Below are 25,177 nucleotides of genomic sequence, written 5' to 3' on the forward strand. Positions count from 1 at the left end.
GAGTTACACTTCTACAATAACCCCTGCTCACCCCCTTGGTAGCCTGGCACGAGCAGTCAGGCTTATCTTAGAGGCAGTGTGTAAAGCATTTGCACATAACCAACAGTAATACAGTGTATGCACTACAAAATGACACCACACCAGTTTAGAAAAATATCCAATTTGTATATACTTAAGACAAGACCAAATATGATAAAAAGAGTCCACAATACTATACTTCAAAATCTTCACTTATGAAAATATGCTTTTCAAAAATAGTTCCTTAAGGTCGATAGCTCCGTCTGGGGCTATCGTGGTCATGTGAACAACAAATTCCAAAACAGTTCTGGTTGACCGTGGGGTCGCAGGCCAACTACGGTGTCGGGAAGACCCGCAAACAGTACCTTTCAGAGATGCAGGGCGATGGGGCCCTTAAAGTCACTTGCGTTGCAGGTCGAGCTCATTTCTGATGGGATCGAGGCGTCGAGTGCTGCGGTGTGAAGTGCAGTGGTGCGGCGTGATGAGTCCCCAGGTCGCGGTGCGAGCAGCTGCTCGGTGTTGGCGTCAGATGGAGTCGTCGGTGAGAACAGTGTTGTGGTGCGAGATGGAGGCAGTGCTCATCAGGGTGCTAGCAGGTCACGGTGCAGGCAGCGGCGTTGTCATTGCTGAAGTACTATTGTTGGCTGACGAGCTGGAGTCGATGGCGCCGGCGTCGGTGGGCCAAGGCTGCGGTGTGGAATGAGGGTGGTGCGTCGTGTTAACTCACGAGCGGTGCCCCGGAACCATGGTGCAGGCAGCGGCGTCGATTTCAGCAGGAAGTGGTGGTGTCAGGAAGGCTACGGAGTTGTCATGTAGCAAGGCGATGCAGAGTGCGGTGCCCACAGGTTGTGGTGCGGGCAGCGGCTCGGTGGCAGCATCAGCAGTTGTCGTCGGTGAGACCAGGATAGCGTTGCGGCATTGCGTGGTGCCCTCTGCGATGCCTTCAGGACACGGGTTTGGCAGAGTCGTCGTAGACGTCACCTAGGGGCGGTCTTCATGGTGCAGCACAAAACACACAGTCCCCAGTGCTCTGGGTCGAAGACCCTGAAGTCTTTGGCATTCCTGAGACTCAATGAACAGGGGGCAAGCTCTACTTCAAGCTCTTGGAGAGTCTCACCACTTCGGTTTGCTAAAAGTCCAGTCCAGACTTTTCACTGCCCAAGACAGAAGCAGCCACTTCAGGTCAGTCCAGCAAAGCACCAAGCAAGGCATTCGAACCTTTTGCAGCTTCTACGGTGCTTCTTCTTGGCAGTCTTCTTGATCCAGATGAGTTCTAAAATTCAGGGGTCCGGGACCCAGCATTTGTATCCAAAAATCCTTTGATCTTTCAGGCAGAAGGTGTCTGTGTCCGGCCAGAACCAGTTGGACCGTCTCTGGCGTGAATTTCTGGCAGGAGGTGGAGACGGCTTTGTCAGAGGCAGACCAGGCCCTTTGAGGTGCAAGGAGATTCCCTCCCTCTTCCCCCATCACAATCCAGGTCTGGTAAGCCCTTTCCTGACCTACCTAGACTATCAGGAGCCACGCCGCTCCCCAGCCACCTGTCGTCCCAAAAACCAGACAGGCAATCCACATTCCAGCAAAGGCACACGGGAGGACCAAGCAGAATAATACCCACTTTCTAAAACGGTCCTTTATGAACTCAGAATAAAAAGGGCACCCTTGCTAAAGGCTGCGTCCTTAGACGATGAGTTCAGGTATACCAAACTTCATTCACTTATACCTTTTTCGGGCTACTTACGTGGGTGGGTTAATCCGTACTGCAGGCCCACGAGCAGCAGCCGACTCACAAGCCCCGGCACTCGCAGTGCCCATTACTGGGGGCTGACACGTGAGTCGCACATCCAATCCTAACATAATTTACCACAGGATCACCAGCGCTTTACCGCTGATCAGCAGTGCAAAAAGCGCACAGAAACCAGCAAGAACAGGGTCAAAACCGGGAGGGCAGACAGCAAAAACACAGGGGAAACATGCCAAAATATGCCTAGTCTATCATTTGGCCATAAAAACCTCCTTTGATGCATGGTCTATGCTAAAGAAATTGAGAGGCAGGTTTTGGACCAGATGCACACTTTCCTTACAGGCATGGCTCAAAAGGGTTGTTTGGGTAATTTTTTCTGTTTGATTCTGTCCTTTGGATTAGCTCAAGGATATTCCATTCCCCTTTCTTTGTTCTTCCCTATGTGTTCCTTCTCGCCCAAGTGATCGAGGACCATGGCCTACAGTGACATCGATGTCTTGGCAATGCCCCATTCCTGCTCGCTCTCCTTTGGGATCTGATGAAACCGCTGAGAATGCTGGCTTCACCAGAACAGGATACAGGGGACTAAATTGTCATGAGCAGAATGGTGATAAAGCAGACGCTGCGTTCTTGAATAGAGCTGACCAAGCCCTCTCCTATTGGGGCCCCTGTGGCCCCGCCCCCATGCCCATTCGCCATCCGCTGCTTCCCGCCTCCTGCCTCCCAGCTGCTCCTCCCTCCCAGCTCCCCTTCAAATAGCGGCAGCTGCCCGTCCGCGCCTGGACCACGTCCAGCGCTAGAACACCTGGACCCCGCAAACGCCACGACACCACACTCCACTACGACGCCAGCAGCCTCCACGCACTCAATGCCGGCCGAAACCACACCTGCTTGCAGGCCACCCCAAAACTGACCCACGGACCTTTCTCCTGCCGCACCTGCAGCTTCACCTGCGACAGAATCACCAAACCTCCAAGGACTGGACCCAACCACCTCCGCTGCATACTGCTCAACATCCGCTCCACACGCAAACACGCTGTCAAGCTCTGGAATCTGCTCGACACCTCCACCCTGGACGTGACCTTCCTGATCGAGACCTTGTGGAACGACTCCTTGGCACCCGACATCGCCATAGCCATCCCAGACGGATGCAAGATCACCCGCAGGGATCGAGCCAACGGAACCGGAGGAGGAATAGCCATCATCCACAAGTCCACCCTCAAGGTCACCACCCACACAGATGACACCCTCCACACCGCCAAACACCTGCACTTCCGCATCCACACCGATCCCAACACCACCCTCAGAGAAACACTCATCTACAGACCCCCCAGGCCCCGGGCTCAGTTCAGCGTCTCCATCTCCGACCACGCCAGCACCCACGCACTCGCCTCCACGGACTACATCCTCCTCAGGGACCTGAACTTCCACCTCGAGAACAACAACGATGCCAACTCCGCCAGCCTGATCGACAACCTCACCAACCTCGGCCTCAAACAACTCGTCACCGCACCCACCCACACTGCCGGCCACTCGCTGGACCCCGACTTCTCCACAGGCACCCACGTCGCCTTCGACCACACCACCGAACTCCACTGTACCGACCACCGCTGCATTCATTTCACCTTTAAGAAACCAACCACACCCCCCGCACCCAACAGTTGCCTTGCCGCTGCTGGAGCAAAGTCACCAAAGACCGGCTGATCACCACCCTTGACCAGAACCCACCCACCGACCCCACCAACCCGCACGCCACAGCCCACAATCTCAGACAGTGGATCGACGACTGCACCAACACCCTCGCCCCACTCAAGAAACCCTCCAACAGCCACGCCAGCAAGAAAGCCACCTGGTTCACCAACAACCTTCAGACCTCCAAACGCGCATGCTGGAAACTGGAGAAAATATGGCTCCACGAACGCACACTGGACAACCACGCAGCCCACAAGGACGCCACCCGCAGACATCACCACCTCATCAGATTCGCCAAGAGATCCTCCTTCAAAGACCGCTTGGATAACAACGCACATGACAGCAAAGAGCTCTTCAGCATCGTAAAGGAACTCTCCAACCCCAGTGCAAACGCCAACCACATCCCGCCCTCACAAGAACTGTGCGACTCTCTAGCCATCTTCTTCCACCGCAAGATCGCTGACATCCACGACAGCTTCAACACCACAACTGCCCCGACTACACCAGACTCCACCTCCCCTGCGAACACCACCAGTGCCATCCGCCTGACCTCCTGGTCCAATGTCAACGACGACGAGACACGCAAGGTCATGAACTCTATCCACTCAGGATCTCCGTCAGACCCGTGCCAACACCATGCATTCAACAAAGCAGACGCAGCCATCGCACCCCAAAAACGGAAGGTCATCAACATCTCCTTCAAAACAGCAACATTCCCGGAAAGCTGGAAACACGCCCTCCTCAAGAAGCTCAATGCGGACCCCAAGGACCTCAAGAACTTCTGGCCCATCTCCCTGCTCCCGTTCTCGGCAAAGGTCATCGAGAAAATTGTCAACAGGCAATTGGCCCGCCACCTGGAAGACAACAACATCTTGGACTCAGTCCGGATTCAGACAAAACCACAGCACCGAGACAGCCCTCATCGCCGTCACAGATGACATCAGGCGCCAACTAGACAACGGCGAAACATCAGCCCTCATCCTCCTGGACCTGTCGGCCGTCTTTGACATGGTCTGCCATTGCACTCTAAAGACACGCCTCCTAGAAGCCGGAATCCAAGAGAGGGCCCTTTACTGGACCACGTCCTTCCTCTCGGGCAGAACCCAGAGCGTCCACCTCCCACCATTCGAATCCGAAGCCACCGACATCATCTGCGGCGTCCCCCAGGGCTCATCCCACAGCCCGACGCTGTTCAACATCTACATGGCCCCCCTCACACAAGTGGCCCGCCAGCACGACCTCAACATCATCACCTACGCTGACGACACCCAGCTCATCCTCTCCCTCACCAAGGACCCACACACCACCAAAACCAACCTCCACGAGGTAATGAAGGCCGTCGCCAACTGGATGAGGAGCAACCGTCTGAAGCTGAACTTGGACAAGATGGAGGTACTCATCCTCGGACCCACCCCCTCAGCCTGGGATGACTCCTGGTGGCCAACCACACTGGGAACAGCACCAACACCCACCGACCATGCACGCAACCTCCCTATCCATGGCTACGCAGGTCAACGCCGTCTCCTCCTCCTGCTAAAACACCCTCCGCATGCTTCGCAGGATCTTCAAGTGGATCCCGACTGAAACAAGAAGAACGGTGACACGGGCCATCGTCAGCAGCAGACTGGACTGCGGCAACGCAGGAATCCCAGCCAAACACCTACAACGACTACAATGCATCCAAAACGCCACCGCCCGACTAATCGTCAACGTCCCCTGCCGCAGCCACATCACCCCCCACCTGAGAGACCTACACTGGCTCCCCGTCAACAAGAGGATCCCCTTCAAGCTCCTCACCCTCGCACACAAAGCGCTCCGCAACGATGGACCAGCCTACCTTAACAGCAGCCTTGAGACCCTCACGGGTAAGTAGCACGCTCTACAAGTACTCCGATTGATTATAGTGACAGGTCAATTTTAGCAAAGCACCCACAACTGTGAATTCATTTAGGAATCTGCGTGTAATCTTTGACAGTGGTCACACCTTAAAACCTGTTGTCAATGCTGTGATGGCGCTGGCACATTCACCTGTTCAAGCCATATTTATTTCTTAGCAACAATTCAGAGAAATGCTGTGCAGGCCGCTAAACTGTTCCCAATATTTACCTCAATATCTCTGTGAAATTCTTTTTATATTTTGCAGAGGAACAACAAAGCAAAACTCAGAAGAGAGAATTCCTCCCAAGGTATGATGTGGAAAATGATTGTGGGCCCACCCCCTCTTACCTGGCAGAGTTCGGACAATTTAAACAAACGTTTGAAAATGTCACATAATACCCTTGAGTGTCTGGGTGGCAAATACTTCATAGTTGTATGTACGCTTTTATAGGAGGGTTTTCTGAAACATCTTCAATATATTGCAGTTTTTCAAGTTTCTAAATACATGATGATTTATATGGTGAGAAGTATCTCATAACGTTTTCGATATTTAAGTTGGTGTCTTCTTTTATTCAATGACTCTGGGATGGATATCCAGGTTCTATGTTCTTTTTATTTGATGTACAAAGTTTCTGCTGGTAAGGTTTCGTATGTTTTGGTTGTATGGAATGTATTGTGTTTGTTTTCCATTTCTAGCGCCTTTAAACTTTTATGTCATTACTTGGGCTTGACAAATAATAAAAACAAAAATGGATTGTATCCTGAAGAACTGGCACCATATCACAAAATGTAAATAATTACCGGAGTCTTGGTGATTATGTTGGAGGTAGACTGGATTAAGTTTGAAGGCCTCTGTTAAATCAGTTCTCTCCTTTACCCTGAAATGCAAGACCACAAATGTATTAATAATTAATCAATTTTGAAGCACAACATATAAAAAGGTACCTAATAACCGGATCAACTAGTGTATGCTAAAGCTATTATTTCACCTAAAGGGATGATGAAAACTAAGGCTATTGTGCCTTTCCTCACATGCCTTGAGAATTCAAGGGTCTACAACAATGTTCTGTGTACTGTAAAATCTGAAGAAAAAACAACAATGAGATAATCGCCGCAAAAGAAAGGAAAAATATTCAATATGTTTCCGGATTCCCATCACTCACCAACCTGGTGACATGCTTCATCATCTGGGTCTCCTCTTCATAGTCACACTAGTGACTCTAAGGGCTATAACCCTATCATAGTGATTGGGAGCCCTAGAATGTTTTAATATAGCTATTTAAACTCCTACCAGATGAGAGTAGTTGAATTTATGGGAACTATGTGCAGTGCGTAGGTGATTAGAGAAGTTAAAATTGAGTTGTGACAGACCCCATTGCTTATTATTATCTCTTGCAATTCAAATTAAAAACAGTGCAAAAAGACAGTTTTACCAAATAGCTGTCTAAGATTATAAAGTGGTCAACATGTTTCGACACGCTCAGACACCGTTCTGTCTAGTGCCTTCCTCAGGAGCCACCCAATATTTGCTACTGCAACAGTGTCAAAACAAAATTAAATGTAAAAAGGAGTTACAAGTATATTAGAAATGGTTGACAACGATACAACCAAGTAATGTAATGTAATGTAATATAGTATTTGTAGAGCGCGATACTGTCGCTCCGAAAGGAGCATCCTGGCCCTGTGAAAAGGTAGAGAAGCATTGTGAGGAGGCACTAGATGATGGTCAGTACATAGGTGTCTGTCAAGTTGTATAGCCAAGTTTTAAGCCCCTTTCTGAAAACGGCCTCCGTGGTCTGCATTTTAAGATCATTTGGCATCAAATTCCTGGCCTTAGAGGCCAAAACACCTAGGGCCAGATGTAGGTGGCCAATTACCGGTCGGTAACGGCCGAATTCGGCTGTTACCGACCGGTAATTGGATTTTGAGATGTAGGAGCATGCTTTACAGAATCGGTATTTTACCGAATCTGTATTTACAGATTCGGTAAAATTACCGAATCGGTAAATACAGACTCGGTAAAAATACCGAGTCTGTAAAAGCATATGTAGGTAGCACATCTTTGAGTGCCGCAGGCCTTTCAGATTCGGTATTTTAACACCCAATCCAATTGGGTGTTAAAATACCGAATTCAGGTGTGCATGCACATGTGTGCATACACACCTAGCCATGTGACAGACAGACATGCCCTTAGGGCATGTCTGTGTGCCACATGGCGCACATGCCTATTTTTGGGGTGCCAGAGGATGTCAAAGTGACACCCCCTGCACCCTTGCAAAATTCGGTATTTACCGATTTTGTAATTACAGAATCGGTATTGCCCATTGATTCCTATGGGCTTCAAGGCCCATAGGAATCAATGGTCAATACCGATTCGGTATTTACAGATTCGGTAAATACCGAATCTTAACGATTCGGTATTTACCAAACCTGAAATACCTACATCTCCCTTCTCTATTTTACGACCTCTTAAATACCGATTCGGTATGAATCGGTATTTAAGAGGTGGTAATTTAAAATTACCTACATCTGGCCCCTAGTGTTTTGCCTCCTTTCCTTTTGAGAAGAAATTTCGGGATGTTAGCGAAATTGTGCCCTGCTGACCTCAAAGCTCTGGTGGGATTGTAGCGGATAAACATATTTATTAGATACCTTGGTCCGATGTTATTTAGAGCTCTAAAAATGGTCAGTAAAATCTTAAAAAGAATTCTTTTATGGATCGGGAGCCAATGCAGAGTTCTAAGAGCTGCAGATGCTGAAGCTTTCCTAGGAAGTTTAAGCACCAGCCGCGCTTCCACATGCTGGACGCTCTCTAACTTCTATAGGGTTTGTTTTCTTTACCCCTGCCATCAGCCCGTTGCAATAGTCGAGGCGAGAAAGTACAAGAGAGACTGCAACAGACTTTCTGGCTTCGATAGGGAGGAAATCAAAACATTTCTTTAAAGATTTTATGATACTAAAGCCACAGCCTGCCATATTTCTTACATGGAGGTCAAAAGATAGAGAGGAGTCATAGAGAATACCCAGATTCCGTGACGACTCCACCGAGACAGGAGGTGAAGTGGTGCCGTCAGGCCACCATTTGCTGGGGCAGAACTCACTAGTTTTTCCAATAGGCAGGATTTCCGTTTTGCTTGAATTACATTTTAGATGGTTATTTTCCATCCACTGGAAAATCCATGTCATGCATATTTGGAAATTTTGTTCAGCTCTAGTTGAATTTTTTTCCAGGGAAACAATCAATTTCGTGTCATCTGCATATGAAGTAACGGATATACCATGTTATTCAATTAGGGTAATGAGGGTCGCCATATATATATATATTAAAAAGAAGGGGACTCAAAATAGAGCCCTGAGGGACTCCTGCAGTAATTTGTTTCTCCTTTGAGGAAAAAGATCCTAATGATATAATTTAGGTTCTCTCCGAGAGGAAAGACCCGATCCAATCGAGAGCTCTATCCGTTATACCATTTCCTTTCAATCTATCAATTAGTATGTTATGGGAGATGGTATCGAACGCCGCCGATAAGTCAAGCAATATCAAGACAGCGTTCTTTCCCTCATCTTGAATGAATTTGATGGAATCAGTTAATTCCATGAGAGCAGTTTCCGTGGAGTGCTTAGGCCGGAAGCCAGATTGTTGATGATGAAGGATGTTATGAGTTTCCACGAAATTAGAAAGTTCTTGATGAACCATGGCTTCAGTTATCTTACCGAGTATTGGTAAGAGTGAAATGGGACGTAAATTGGAGAGCTTGGTCTGATTTTTATTTGATTTTTTCATTAAAGGTTTGACTATGGCTTTTTTCCAATCTCTGGGTACAATGCCTGAACTCAATGAATCATTAACTATTCTGTTGATGCAAGGATTTACTATGTCCACGATTTGATGGAGAATAAACGGAGGACAGGCATCTGAAGGTGATCCCGATTTACAGGATATAATGGCATCCCTTGTAAGGGCAAGAGTGGCAGGCCTAAACCTCCTAAGGGGTTCATAAGTCATGGCCAAGGTGTCTTTAGATTCCTTAAGATTAGCCAAGGTTATTTGAGGAAAGTCCTTCTGAATGAGGCTTATTTTCTCCTCAAAGTAATCCGCGATCTGGTCGCAGAGCCCCTGAGAGGGGGGAATTTCTGTTTGAAGCACTTTAGGATGGGTGAAGGATTTCACTATAGCGAACACGTTTTTTTGTTTTTGTTGGGCCTCAGAAATCATTTTAGTGTAGTAATTTTTCTTGGCTGTTTTTATATATGCAAAATATTCATTCCTTTTCTTATAAAAATATCTTTTGTTGAAGGGTCATAATCCTTTCTCCATTTCCGTGCGCTTTTTCTACATTGGAGATGAATTTCAAAAAGAGCCTGTGAGTACCATGGGGCGCTTATCTTCTTAGGTTTATCATTTTTCCTAAGGCGCTTTGGCAGTACCAGATGGTATGTTGCAGACTGTATCCAGGTATGAACGTTTTTGGAATCTTGCTCAACATATCCGGTCATGATGGGGGCTTGTGCCTGGGCTGATTGCTTAAGTCTGGTACTCTTAGCAGTAGCTGTCCAATTTTGTGAGATGGTAATAGGTTGGCGGGTTATTATTTTTTTCCAACTTTAGGTGAGCGGTAGGCATTTATGCTAAAAGGTATGGAGCAATGATCAGACCATATTTGGGGTATAGGAGGATAATCTACTAGTGCTGGGAAGTTGGAACATATGACGTCCAAAGTATGACCGGCTAAATGTGTAGCGTGTACTATTTTTTGAGAAAGTCCAAAAATTTCACGGGTGTGTAGAACATTTTCAACTTGAGGATCAGTCTTTGATTCAAGATGCAAGTTGAAGTCTCCCAGAAGAGTAAAATGAGGGTAACGAAGTAGCTGCTGACCTAAGAATTCGCCCAGGGATTCCATAAATCCAGAGGCGTTGCCCGGGGGACGATATATCAGTCCTCCTGTGAAAGACAAAGAGGCGTGGAGGAAATGGAAAATCCAATGCTTTCAGCCCCTTTAATATGATCAAGGCTAAACGTATGACACATCCAAGACTTTTTAATTATTATAGCTACCCCATCTCCCCTGTCTTTCAGCCTGTCCACTCTAAATATGACATAATCATGTGGCAGGGCAACAGACAGGTCAGGGGCACTCCATTATTTGAGCCAAGTCTCAGTTATAAAAAGAAAGTCGATATGATGCTTCAAAATCAGGTCCTTAATACCTTGGCTATGTTTGCACACGGATTAAGCGTTTATAAGCCCTCCTTTAATGCTACATTGAGAAAGGGAAGTATGGATCTGCCTTTCAGATACCGGCCAGGGCATAGCCCATCCACAGGTTCTGCAGGAGATAGGGCCCCATATATTCGTCATAGGGAGAAGGCACTTGCACTTAATGTCGTCATTAAGCTCTCTAAGTACATTCGCCTGATAGATCAGGTGAGGGGAGTTTTTTCCCACATGGCCTGCGCCTGTCGCGGTCTTGGCAAGGACGGGCACAGACGGCCTTGCCTTTAAAATGGAAAACCAGAAGTCGACGGGGGGAGCCAGAGAGCCGAGTCAGCTAATCTTCGAGCGGGTCGAGTACAGGAGATAGTGGCAATATAAAACAGTAAGTGCAAAAGATGTTTGTGCAAATGAGCAAATTACCGTTTAGAAATTTAAAATACAAACCCAGTAAGCCCGAGTTAAAAACAAGGTTAAAGCAAGATTAAAACATGCCCCAATTTGAATGGAGCAATAGAAAGTATACACGAAACACACACCATAGGACTCACGCTACCATCGGTGTGGTCGCAGCATTCCGGTTTAAATGGGAAACCGGAAGTGGAGGGGGGGAGACAGAGGGCCGAGTCAGCCCTGATAAGTAGAGCGATAATCTTCGAGCGAGTCGGGAAAAACGTCCCAGACACTGCATTAGCGCTCGAGCACAGGAGATAGTGGCAATAATAAACAGTAAGTGCAAAAGATGTTTGTGCAAATGAGCAAATTACTGTTTAGAAATTTAAAATACAAACCCAGTAAGCCCGAGTTAAAAACAAGGTAAAAAGAAGATTAAAACATGCCCCAATTTGAATCGAGCAATAGAAAGTATACACCAAACACACACCATAGGACTCACGCTACCATTGGCGCAGTCGCAGCATTCCGGTTTAAATGGGAAACCGGAAGTGGAGGGGGGGAGCCAGAGAGCCGAGTCAGCCCTGATAACTAGAGCGCTAATCTTCGAGCGGGTCGGGAAAAACGTTCCAGGCACCGCATTAGCGCTCGAGCACAGGAGATAGTGGCAATAATAAACAGTAAGTGCAAAAGATGTTTGTGCAAATGAGCAAATTACCGTTTAGAAATTTAAAATACAAACACAGTAAGCCCGAGTTAAAAACAAGGTTAAAACAAGATTAAAACATGCCCCAATTTGAATCGAGCAATAGAAAGTATACACAAAACACACACCATAGGACTCACGCTACCCTAGTCAGCAGGTAGAAAGATTGATACAAGGACACTTTATTTAAGATGACAGACTTCTGTTGGAGACGCTACTTTTGTCGTTTAACTCATCATCAAACTTCATATAATGTACTATTGATGTAATAAAGGGCCCCACTTACACTATGACAGCAACTCACTAGAGGATCACTTGGCATACTTAAAGATCCCCACCTGCCTGGCGGGGAGCTCTATGACTTCAGTGTATTCACTGGTGTAGTGGATGCTTTGAAGGCACAACAGAATGTTGTGCAGGCGCCATGTTTTTCAGCTGCTCATAATCTTTTTGAGGTTTTTTTTGGAACATGCTCCCACAGCAAGACTTTTTTTCTGAAAAAAACTACAATGGCCTTTCACATCAGGATCATTAATTGTTTACTCTGCATGGGGCCGTCATGCCTATTGGTCCTAGGCAGTAAAATCCAGTGAATAGGGCGAGGCAAAAACCACTGTGACCTTGGACCTGTTGAGAACAGACTGCCGGGTCCAGGGTTCTGACTGTTGAGCTAGCCTAAATTCCGTCACCTGAAATTAAGCGATTCCCCTACCTCTAAATAGGTCAAAAGAACTGCAGGGTTGGAGGATCAGCATTTGCAGTTTTTCTTTTTGATGTCCAAGATCAACCACCTTTTAAATGACTCCCAAAGTCTCCTTATGCTATTTTATGTATGGAATGCTCATTTGACTACTGCTATGCTCATTTTATCAATTCACTCAGGTACACTTACTTACCAAATGTTGAGCACGCACCTGGCAACAGCTCAGGGAAAAAGGAGGCATCGCTCTCTCCGTCGGTACCTCAAGAATTGGCTGACCGTCTTGAGGTACCCACGGAGAGAGTAGTTGTATCCTTTTTTCCTGAGCTGTTGCAGGTGAGGTGAGGTAGCTTCCTTACAATGTCTAGACGCCGTCAGATACATGGTGATTGCATAGGAAGGAATGTACACTCCATATAAGAGGTGACTTGGTTGTATCGTTGTCAACCATTTTTAATGTACTAAACTCCTTTTTACATTTAATTTTGTTTTGACACTGTTGCAGTAGCAAATATTGGGTGGGTCCAGAGGAAGGCACTAGACAGAACGATGTCTGAGCGTGCCAAAACATGTTGACCACTTTATAATCTTAGACAGCTAATTGGTAAAACTGTCTTTTTGCACTGTTTTTTATTTGAATTGCGAGAGATAATAAACTATGGGGTCTGTCGCAACTCAATTTTAACCTCACATATCACCTATGCACTGCACTTAGTTCCCATACACTCAACTACTCTTATCTGGTAGGAGTTTAATAGCTATATTAAAACATCCTTGAGCTCCCCATCACTATGATAGAGTTGTAGCCCTTAGGGTCACTAGTGTGACTATAATGAAGAGACACAGATGATGAAGCGTGTCACAAGGTTGGTGAGTGATGGGAATCCGGAAATCTATTGAATATTTTTCCTTTCTTTTGTGGCGATTATCTCTGCTTTCTCCCTCTAAATTTAAAGTGGAGCAATAATTAGATCTTTATTTAGAATTGGTAAAAGAAGATGGATGCTACATCAATTACAAATGTATTCTATTTCCCAATTTCTTGGCAGTTGTCCAGTGGTCATTGAAACAAAGATAAAATAAACAAAAATCACCATTTGCTAATTGTATTCCAAAGATTGCAGAAAAAAACTTAATTCCTCTTCAATCCTGAGGTCCCCTGTGAGCAAACTAGCCCACCAGGTACCTCCAGTATGCGCCAGGGAGCTGCGTTGCAGAGAGGTGTTCAGAGGGCACGGTCCCTTTTTACAACACTCTGCAATGCAGCTCCGTGGCACTTACTGGAGGTACCTGTTGGACTAGTTGGCCCCTAGGGGACCTCTGGAGTGATGTCATTTGAGATGTCATGAGTGATGTCATGAGTGATGTCACTGACCATGTCATGAGTGATGTAATATGTGACATCATCAGCAGTGCATTGCGGGCGCGTGAGTTATAGTTAGCTGAACTAACTATAAATGGGGAATTTCAATGATTTTGTATGAGTGAAATGTCCAGCTAACTATAACATGTGTGACACCTATGGTTTTTTCAGTGAATTTCTAAGGTTTTTTAAATGCTAATTCCTAACTATAACATGGCTGAAACCTATGGTTTTTTCAGTGAATTTCTAAGGTTTTTTAAATGCTAATTCCTAAATATAACATGGCTGAAACCTATGGTTTTTTCAGTGAATTTCAAAGGTTTTGTAAATGATAATTTTTAAATGTATTAATTGGTTTTTTTTATACTGATTTACTACATTGTTTTAAAGTATTTATTTTTAGATATTTTATTTTTTAAATTACATTACATATTTTTAATATAAATTGAAAAAAAATGTTTTTAAAAGTATTGAAATTGTAATATTTTTATTTTATTTTATATTTTTTTAATTAATATATATTTTATATAGCAGGTAATGATATCCTATGAAAGGAAACTCAAGTTACTAATAAGTACGGTTAAAATTACTTTTCAGGGACAGTAGTGAGCTGAAAGATGCAGCACTGAGGTCTCTCCTGATAACAGGTGAGTAAATCAGAATTCATAGTTCGACTGATTTTAGAGGAATTTTTTAAAGCTCCAAAACTTCACACTTGGAAGAATTTCCAAGTGAAACCAGTCAATGTTAGCCTGTGGAAGGAAATTCAAGTTACTGTAAGTATGGTTAGAATTACTTTTCAGGATCAGTAGTGAGCTGAAAGATACAGCACTGAGGTCTCTCCTGATAACAGGTGAGTAAATCGGAATTCGTAGTTCGGCTGATTTTAGAGGAATTTTTTAACGTTCCAAAACTCCACACTTGGAAGAATTTCCAAGTGAAAACCACACAATAGATTCCTATGGAAGGAAATACAAGTTACTGGTAAATACGCTTAGATTTACTTTTCAGGGTTTGTACTGGGCTCAAAGATGCAACACTGACGTCTCTCGTGATAATAGGTGAGTAAGGGGCATATTATCAAGGGATTTATCTCCGCTTTTTTTGGCTTTAAAAGCCAAGAAACCGTAGATAAAATGATCTCACTTTCAGCAACAGGGTGCTAACACGCAAATCCGCATGTTAGCACCCTTTTTCTCTACGCTTCCCCTTGCATCTCTAATGAGATGCAAAGGGGGCGTTCCAGAGAAAAATAATAGGAGAAATGTTGTTAAGCGACATTTCTCCTATTATCAAGGATTTCGCTAACCCGGTTAGTGATAAAAAAAAGCAGTGCTAACCGCGGTTAGCACTGCTTTTTTTACACCTGCTATTTTCCTGACTTAGCCATGATATCCTTTGGAAGGTGGATATCATGGCTAAGTTTGTGAGCCCCTATCATCAAGCTAACTCCAAACTTCGAGAGATTATCGTTGGTTTTCCAGTGATAATCTCTCATTTGGCAGTTAGCGTGAGGATTTTTATCACCTCTGAGATAAACCTTGCTAATAGCAAGTTATCTCTGCGATAATTTCCGGCGATGCTTAGCGTTAAAAAATTCGTTGCTAAGCCTCGTTAGCGTTAAATATCGCTAATCGTTGGTAATATGCCCCATATCTCTCGTGATAACAGGTGAGTAAATCGGAATTCTGATTTTAGAGGAATATTGTGCTCAATAGTGAAGGAAGGGGGCGGGGCCTGAGGTGACATGTGTGCAAACACGCCCTGTGGCGCGTTTTAGGTTGGGGAATTAATTCCTCTTCAATCCTGAGGTCCCCTGTGAGCAAACTAGCCCACCAGGTACCTCCAGTATGCGCCAGGGAGCTGCGTTGCAGAGAGGTGTTCAGAGGGCACGGTCCCTTTTTACAACACTCTGCAATGCAGCTCCGTGGCACTTACTGGAGGTACCTGTTGGACTAGTTGGCCCCTAGGGGACCTCTGGATTGAAGAGGAATTAAATCCCCAACTTTAAAAGCGCCACATGGCATGTTTGCACACATATCACCTCAAGCCACGCCCCCTACCTTCACCACTGTGCAAACGCACCCCGTAATACGTTCTAAGTTGGGGGATTAAGTCCCCTTGCATACTGGGAATCCCTGGGGGCCAACTAGCCCACCAGGAACCTCTAGTATGCGCCAGGGGGCTGCGTTGCAGAGAGGTGTAAAAAGGGGCGTGGCCTCATTACACCTCTGCAACGCAGCCCCCTGGCGCGTTTGCAGAGGGGAAACTAATTCCCCTTGCATACTGGGGGTCCCTGGGGGCCAACTAGCCCACCAAGAACCTCCAGTATGGGCCAGGGGGCTGTGTTGCAGAGACGTGTAATGAGGCCCTGCCCCTTTTTACACCTCTCTGCAACGCAGCCCCCTGGCGCGTTTGCAGAAGGGGAACTAATTCTCCTTGCATACCGGAGAACCCTGGGGGCCAACTAGCCCACCAGGAACCTCCAGTATGCGCCAGGGGGCTGCGTTGCAGAAAGGTGTTCTGAGGCCACGCCCCTTTCTACACGTCTCTGCAAGGCAGTCTCTGGCGCGTTTGCAAAGGGGGAACTAATTCCCCTTAAATACTGGGGGTCCCTTGGGGCCAACAAGCCCACCAGGAACCTCCAGTATGCGCCAGGGGGCTGCGTTGCAGAGCGGTGTTCTGAGGCCACGCCCCTTTTTACACTTCTCTGCAACGCAGCCCCCTGGCACGTTTGCAGAGGGGGAACCAATTCCCCTTGCATATTGGTCGTCCCTGTGGGCCAACTAGCCCACCAGGAACCTCCAGTAGGCACCAGGGGGCTGCATTACAGAGATGTGTAATGAGGCCACGCCCCTGTTTACAACACTCTGCAAGGCAGCTCTGTGGCGCTTACTGGAGGTACCTAGTGGGCTAGTTGGCCCCCAGGTACCCCCAGTATTCATGGGGAATTACTCCCCCCTCTGCAAACGCGCCAGGGGGCGTGTTTTCAGACTGGTGCAGGGAGGGGGTGGGGCTTGAGGTGATGGATTGCACCACTCTGCAAACACGCCCCCTGGCGCGTTTGCAGAGGGGGAACTAATTCTCCTTGAATACTGGGGGTCCCGTGGGGCCAACTAGCCCACCAGGAACCTCCAGTATGTGCCAGGGGGCTGCGTTGCAGAGAGGTGTAAAAAGGGGAGTGGTCTCTTTACACGTCTCTGCAAGGCAGTCCCCTGGCGCGTTTGCTGAGGGGGAACTAATTCTCCTTGAATACTGGGGGTCCCTGGGGGCCAACAAGCCCACCAGGAACCTCCAGTATGCGCCAGGGGTCTGCATTGCAGAGAGGTGTAATGAGGCCACGCCCCTTTTTACAACAATCTGCAACGCAGCTCCGTGTCGCTTACTGGAGGTACTTGGTGGGTTAGTTGGCCCCCAGGGACCCCCAGTATTCAAGGTAAATTACTTCCCCTCTGCAAACGCGCCAGGGGCGTGTTTGCAGAGTGGTGCAGGGAGGGGGCGGGGCTTGAGGTGACAGATTGCACCACTCTGCAAACGCGCCCCCTGGCGCGTTTGCAGAGGGGGAACTAATTCCACGTCCATTGTTATTAAATGATAGGTGCTTTGCCAAGTTACATTCTGCAAGATCCTAAGTAAATCCGTTGTGTCCTTGATGTATGAACTCAGATTTGCCACATATGGGATAAGGAAATAGTCAATTTAGTTTGCCATGTGTTCCAGAAGGGACCCTTTCGCTGACAAGAAAGGCCTCCCTGGTGGTTCCTTTTGGTCTTTGTGTAATTTCGGGAGCAAATACATGGTTGCCAATATTGGGAAATCCACAGATAAATATTTGCTCTCTTCCTCGCCAATCACATTTTTTGATACCCATACTCTGAGTTTTTTGTTGATTTCTCTTTTGAATGACGTGGTAGGATTTGTTAGCAATTTTTCATAGTATGATTCATCCTTTAGTTGTCGAAGTGCCTCTGCGGTGTATAATGTTTGATCCCATACCACCACGTTGCCCCCCTTATCTGCCATTTTGATTTCTATTTCGTGATCATTGGCTAATTTTTCCAAGTCTTCCCTTTCCATCTTCGTTAGATTATCTCTGTACTTTGTTTTTTTTCATTTTGTACAGATCATGAATGACAGCCTCTTGAAAAATATCTATTTTGTTCCCAGGGGCCAACTGTGGATAGAACCTTGATTTGGGTCATTTTTAACTCAAACCTGCCCCTAATTGTGGGCACACTGTCTCCAGGGATATCTCTTCTCCTTCTTCTGCATTTAAGTTGAGTAATGGTAAGAAGTCATTCGATTCCTTCACCAAGAGTGTAGATGTAGGCTTTTCCATTGTTCTAGATGGTTTTTGTCTGTTCTGATTTTCCAAGAAATGCTTCACCAGATTTATTTTACGCATATACAGATAGAGATCTATCCTTGTTTGTGCTAGATCCATTGTTTGCACTGGGCAGTAGTTGACGCCTCATTTTAGAAGTGAAATTCCAGCCGAGGATAGTTCGTGCTTCCAGAGGTTCACCACTTGGAGCTCGTCAGTCATTGCTCCTTCCTGTGCCTCATACTCCTGGTTTTCATACCGATGACAGCACAAAAGACACCGGGTGAACTATGCAATTCTCACTTTGGCACATATATCCCCAACTGAGGGGTCAGAAACTGTCCAATGAAATGGGTTTCAAGCACGTCGAAAGGGTTTCCGGTAACTGAAATGAAATAGATATATTCCCACTGACGCGTTAAAAATATGTTAATTTCAGCTTGGACTAAAGTAAATACCCAATGGAGGGTCATAATGGTGCCAAGAACTGCAAACACCTTCTTGATTGTTGATTGTGCATAAGAGCTGGACATCTAATCTATTTTATTCGTATTAATTCATTAATTGGAATCATGTACAAATGATAAGTTAACGGTATAATGATGTCGGTCCTGGTGTTATAACCAGCAATTGATTTTAACTCACGTATTTTACAAGGAATGTAATTTATCACTGTCACTTAAGCACGCTTTAACATAATAATTATTGTAAAGAACAGGCTGCATGTCTGGCAGCCGAAAAGCGTCATGTTGGACCTTTTGATGAGTGAATAAACTTTCATCTATTAACACCAGCTTACAGAGTCTGTGACCTTGTGCTGCGCCAGAAGTGCCTGTCGTGGCATTGGGATTGTTTTGTCGTGTATATATATATATATTTGTGCTGCGCCAGAAGTGCCTGTCGTGGCATTGGGATTGTTTTGTCGTGTATATATATATATATATATATATTACCTACTGGCGGTCGCCAGTAGGTATATATAGTTAGGATTTTTTCTCTATGGGTTTTTTGAAAATTCTATGTCTAATAACTTTGGCGTTTGTGGACGGAATTGGCTGAAATTTTCAGGAAAATGGCACATTTTGTTTCTGAGCAGCCCCTGAAAATTGGGGGGGGGGGGTTCGTCCAGGGGGGGTCGAGAAAAAGGGGGGGGTCCCAAAACGTGTTTTTAACATTGAGTTTTCCATAGGGCGGTTGGCCTCACTTTTAGCCCGAACGGCTGAATGGATTTGCACGAAACTTGGCAAAATTGTAGGGACTGGTAGCCCGATGTGCCTTTTGTAGGTCTCAATATATGTGCTCCAGTGGATTTTGAGAAATTAACGTTTAAAAAAAGATATATATCTGTAACAGCGGACCGGGCAGCGCTCCAGTTCGCGTACTTTTCGCGTTACGGAGCTTTGCGAAGCTGATTGGTTCTCCGGCGTCTGTCAACATTCCAAACAGTCCGTAGCGGCCGCCATCTTGTCTCTCGGTAGGATCGAGAGACAAGAGGAGGCGAAAGGGAAGGGGCAAATGACGATAAGGGGGCATAGTAGATCCTCCCTGACCTCTTAGGTTTGATGTACCATTTTGCCAAGTTTGGTGTAATTCCGTTCAGCCATTCAGGCTGTAGACGTATCTAAATGTCAATAATCGAACGGCTGAATGGATTTGCACGAAACTTGGCAAAATATTAGGGACTGGTAGCCCGATGTGCCTTTGCTAGGTCTCAATATATGTGCTCCAGTGGATTTTGAGAAATTAACGTTCAAAAAAAGATATATATCCGTAACAGCGCTCCGCTTCGCGTAGTTTTCGCGTTACGGAGCTTTGCGAAGCTGATTGGTTCTCCGGCATCTGTCAACATTCCAAACAGTCCGTAGCGGCCGCCATCTTGTCTCTCGGTAGGATCGAGAGACAAGAGGAGGCCAAAGCGAAGGGGGAAATGACCATAAGGGGGCATAGTAGATCCTTCCTGACCTCTTAGGTTTGATGTACCATTTTGCCAAGTTTGGTGTAATTCCGTTCAGCCATTCAGGCTGTAGACGTATGTAAATGTCCTATGGAAAATTGCATGGGGAAAACACATTTGAAAGTGTTGAAATTTAGAACCAATTAAAATGTTACTTTGGTTTTGTATTTGTGTGTGATGAAAGTTAATTGGTTATGTATATATGTCAAATGAGAGGAAACCACAGCCATTTTGTGATACTACTGTCTGAGGTACATTTGTGAGGAATTTTTGGTGGTGAATTTCTGGTGTTTGATTTACACAGTACTAACACTTCTCCTACTTTTAAAAAGGTGAGTTGTTAATTTGTAAGGGGAACTATGTTGTACACTTGAAGATAATTTGAAAAATGTTTTCTGTTATTTATTTGCAGTCCTTCTGTTATACTAAATACTTGATAAAGTTAGTTTTATATTATGTATTACTAAAAACGATAAATGAAAGTGATTATTTTCTTCTGCAATTTACAGCAAACAATTTCAAAATAAAATGGCTCACAATGAAGAGACCGTGGCAATTTCTTTTGAATTGTCCACTACATTGATTGAAATTGAGAGCACCAATAATGAAATATTGTCACAAGGAGGAGATGACTTGTATGATTCCATTAGATTGATTGAAATGGACAGCACCAATAATGAAATATTGTCACAAGGAGGAGATGACTTGAATGATTCCACTACATTGATTGAAATTGAGAGCACCAATAATGAAATATTGTCACAAGGAGGAGATGACTTGTATGATTCCATTAGATTGATTGAAATGGACAGCACCAATAATGAAATATTGTCACAAGGAGGAGATGACTTGAATGATTCCACTACATTGATTGAAATTGAGAGCACCAATAATGAAATATTGTCACGAGGAGATGACTTGAATGATTCCACTACATTGATTGAAATTGACAGCACCAATAATGAAATATTGTCACAAGGAGGAGATGACTTGAATGATTCCACTACATTGATTGAAATTGACAGCACCAATAATGAAATATTGTCACAAGGAGGAGATGACTTGAATGATTTTTTTGATCAATCTGTTGATGGCGAATTTATCGAATGTTTGGAGACCATAGAGTTACAAGAATCATCATTGCAGACTTTTCATGAGGAAATTGCTGATGAGGACATGTTACTAGTTCTTTCAAATTTAGAAAATTCTGAAGAATAAATTTATATTTAGAAATCAAAAATTGTTTGAGACATTATTCATTTTTATTTTTAATTTATGAGGTTGTAGCGAAGTGATTGTAGTATAAAATGAGACTTATAGTATAGAGTGCAACATTTTTATGTTACATGGTAAGTTTACTCATATTTACTTCCCTTCTGCCACTATATTATCTCCAATGTGTATTTGACATCTCTTCTTCATCTCCGGCCTCCTTTCTCTCACTGTGTGTCTCCGATGCATCTTATCGCTGCTATTTTGTGTAATTACAGAAGAGAGTAAAATAAAATAGTTCGAAACGTGAAAAGGGGGCAAAGTAGAGTACCCCTCACCCCCTAGGCCTTTTCAGGCGGTCCCAAAAGGATCAGTTTCTGCTTTCCTGAGAGATTATGGTATGAGTTCCATATACCACAATAATTTGCATTACAACATGCAAGATATCTATCTCCTATTACCAACTTTTGGAGATATTCGCGCTAAGCGCGAATATCTCCAAAAAGTAACACCTGCCCTGAGCAGTTCTTAGCCATGTTATCCAATGGGAGGTGGATAACATGGCTAAGAGCATTAGCTCGGTAATGCATGAATATCGCTGACTTTTTAGCGATATTCATGCATTGCGGCCGTTTATTATCGCATTTGCGATAAACCTTGATAATAGCAAGGTTTATCTTCGATAATTTCTGACGATGCTTAGCGGTAAAAAATTCGTTGGTAAGCATCGTTAGCGATAAATATCGCTTAACTTTGGTAATATGCACCAACGTCTGTTAACGTTCGATTCGAAGGAAATGAGGAAGTGTTGAAAAACATTGTTTGCGCCGTCTTGCCTTTTTTGAAATGCCACACTTTTGTCGTGCACGGCAGCCATTTTAGATGCCTTGACCAGACCCACTCTCTGCACGCTGTCGATTCGTAGCATGGCTCCCCACCCTCGCAAGCATCTTCCCCAGGCACTGGTCACCCCCGCTCTCTGTCTTATGCATGGGCAATAAACCTCCCCCCATCTGCGCTGCTCTTCCCTGAGAATCACACTCTGTGCCCGCCCGACACCTCCCTTTCGCCCTATTCACTACCGCACCCTCTGACACTCCTCTTCCTCTGTGTCCGATTGTCCAGGCTATCAGCTAGCCCTGCAGATGTAGTTTATGGCTCCAGCTGTAAAGAATCACCCCTCTTCAAAGGAGTTATAGTAGATCAAGGCCCACACCCGATGAGATCTGTCACACCACACGTGTTCCTACTATCTGAAAACCATCCTGTATTGTGATTGGGGAGGGGACCGAGCCTGAAGCGGAAGATTCCAGGAATGACTCTTTGTACATCAAAGTTTTTACAATTATGTGTCACATTAAAAATATATAGCACTCCAACAAAGTAGTAGGAATATAAAACTTTAATAACATATAAATATATACAACAAAACAAAAACAGTAAAAACATTTAAACAACGAAGAGACCGTGGCAATTTCTTTTGAATTCCTGATGAGGACATGTTCCTAGTTCTTTCAAATTATGAAAATTCAGAAGATGTTGCCTGGGGGTGGGTCGTCAGTAGCAGTCTGTTGTGCGAATAGTTCCAAGGCAGCAGAACGCGCTGAAATCTAGATGGCACGAAAGTGATATCTAGTAAGTTGCCGCCCAGCAAATAACGGCGTGGGGCGCCGCGGGGGTGAGTGAGTCCAGTAGGCACCACAGCTATTCTTACCGGCATTGCAGAATTACTGCTGGGGACAATGCCTGTGCTGTAGCAGGGTCACAGCAGAAACAAAAAGGATTCTGTTGAAGATGTTGTTGGTTTTCAATTTGAAAACAGTTCTGGTGTCAACTGCTATGCTAATGTAGTGGTTAATGTTTTGTTTTCTCTAGAAAATGTAAAAGAGGGGGAGGCAGTCCAAAGTTCCGTTAAAAGGGCAAAGGAAAGGATCGGTGGTTTGAACTATCAGTCAAAAAGGGGAGGGGGTGCAACAATTTTTCCTACCGGGTCACACAGTGCTTTCACCGGAACTGAGGTCTGCAGGATTCTAGTAATTCAAAGTGAGGCTGGCGCCAGCATGGGAGCGCCGACGTCCCGCGGATACAGTTTCGTCACTCCACGGGCGATCATGGCAGTCATTCCCCATCGGGGGTCGGAGACTCCCGCGGCTCCTCTAGAATCTTCAAGGTCGTGGAGGACTACGGTGGTGGAGTCAACCAGTGACCGGGCCATTTCTTTATGCTGGGCCCGCTCTTGCCAGGTCGACCGCCATTTTGAGAGTTCGGTAGCTACTGGCGATCGCGGGGTCAAATGAGCGGACGGGCTCCACCCTGCCGGGCGAGACGTTGCAGCATGGCCACAGTGGAAGAACCCTTTTCCGGGCGCCTGGAGCGCTGAGGGTGCAGCTGGGAAGCCTCCACCTGGGGAGGCGGGAGAGGCCTGTTCGCACCGTCTCTCCCTCCCAGTGCACCCCACGGCGTCTCGCTTGAGATTTGTTATGGCCGGACCAGGCGATGAGGACGAGGGGGGGGGGGGGTCGGAGGCATGTGCAAGACATCCCCCCCCAGTGTTGTCGCAGCCATTATTCAAGAAAGAAGAAGTGTCCCGTCCGTCTTCGGGCCGGGCTTCCGGTGGATGTCGGCCGGACGCCCCTGGCTCTGGCCCCATGAACGGGTTCCTTGGTTTATCGGCTGCAGCCGGATCCCGTCGGCCTCGCCCCCCCGACCGTTGGTGGCCGGACCGGAAGAGCATGTGGCGGGACTACCTGAAACTGTCAAGGGCCACCGCGGCCGGACTGGGAGAGAGAGGGGAGGGTCGAGGAGATATTCCCCCCCCTGCAACTCTTCAGCATTGTAAAGGCAATCCCCTGGCCGGGTCCCGCTGGCCTCGGCCTCTCCTCCGGCTACACCCTACGTTAGGATCTCCTGGCCGAGGCGTGGCAGCAGGACCCGCCTTATATGGGCTGCTCCCGGCTGGGCATAGCCGCAACCCTGCCCCACCTTGGAAGTTTCCAGAGTGGAGGCGGATGTTCTACTGACTTGCATTTTCCCTAGTCTATCGATTTTTTTGGCGTGGCAGGCGGTGGGACAGCGAGGGGTGATTTGGTTTCTCTTACTGTTTTTCTGGTCTCTCACCACTGGCATATTTTAACGTTTTCTTGTTTCTAGGACATTAATAGGTTTTATCATTACGTTATGTTATCGTTTCTTTGTTCGTTGTTTAATAAAAGTTCATGTTCATCAGTGGCCTACTGATTTTCGTTTTCCTATTCTTTTCTTTCCAGGTTGTTTCATGCTAAAGTTTCTGTTAACAGGATACAGTGATCACTTCGTTATTATTGCATATGTCCTTTTCACTAGGGGTGCTCTCTGGTCGGGCCAGATGACGTATCTCTAGTAAATGGTCCGGGTGAAACAGGTGCATCAATCAGTGGGGAGTAGATAGGCATGACAGATTACAACGGGGGAGAAAGGTCCGCATTACGTACCCTTTCACTATTTGCAAAGATTTTCCTACGTATATTTGCAAACAGGGAATACCTCCAAAAAGAACCAATTCCCAAACAGTCAATGTTTGGGGAAACAATCAATCAATGAGGAACGAAATAGGCACGACGTGTTAAAGGTTTGCGTTACCTACCCTTCACTATCTGCAAAGGGAGAGAGAATATTCCTATTCTTCCTCGTTTGCAGGCAGAGAAGATTCTTAAGAGAACCAACTTCGAACAATTCAATGCTCGATTCAAACAATCAACAAGGGGTACTGTGAACACAAATGAACGCCGCTTATGTACATACACATTGGTATTATCAACAGGTTGTTCCTAATGTTTCTATTTTAGGGAGGTCAAAAAGAGATCCCATTAGTGGCCTACTGATTTTGCTCGATTCCTTTTGTTTTTTTACACGATTTTTCGCTATCTGCAAAGACTAAACAGAGTATTGCGACTCTGTGCTTGGTTGTAAATAGAGAATGAACCAAAGAGAGCAATCAATCAA

At 45.7% G+C, this 25,177-nt stretch overlaps 1 protein-coding gene across 3 annotated transcripts in view; it reads right to left on the reverse strand.

The window, feature by feature from the left end:
* Positions 1–25,177, reverse strand: part of LOC144829209 (aromatic-L-amino-acid decarboxylase-like) — a 799,768-nt gene that overhangs the window by 103,220 nt on the left and 671,371 nt on the right. For all 3 annotated transcript variants that reach the window (XM_078688118.1, XM_078688116.1, XM_078688117.1), the window contains exon 10: positions 6,131–6,207. In XM_078688118.1, the coding sequence (XP_078544244.1) occupies positions 6,131–6,207 (77 nt within the window). The remainder of the gene's footprint in view (positions 1–6,130; positions 6,208–25,177) is intronic.

This window comes from Lissotriton helveticus, chromosome 4_1 (assembly GCF_964261635.1).
Source record: "Lissotriton helveticus chromosome 4_1, aLisHel1.1, whole genome shotgun sequence".
Taxonomy (NCBI): domain Eukaryota; kingdom Metazoa; phylum Chordata; class Amphibia; order Caudata; family Salamandridae; genus Lissotriton; species Lissotriton helveticus.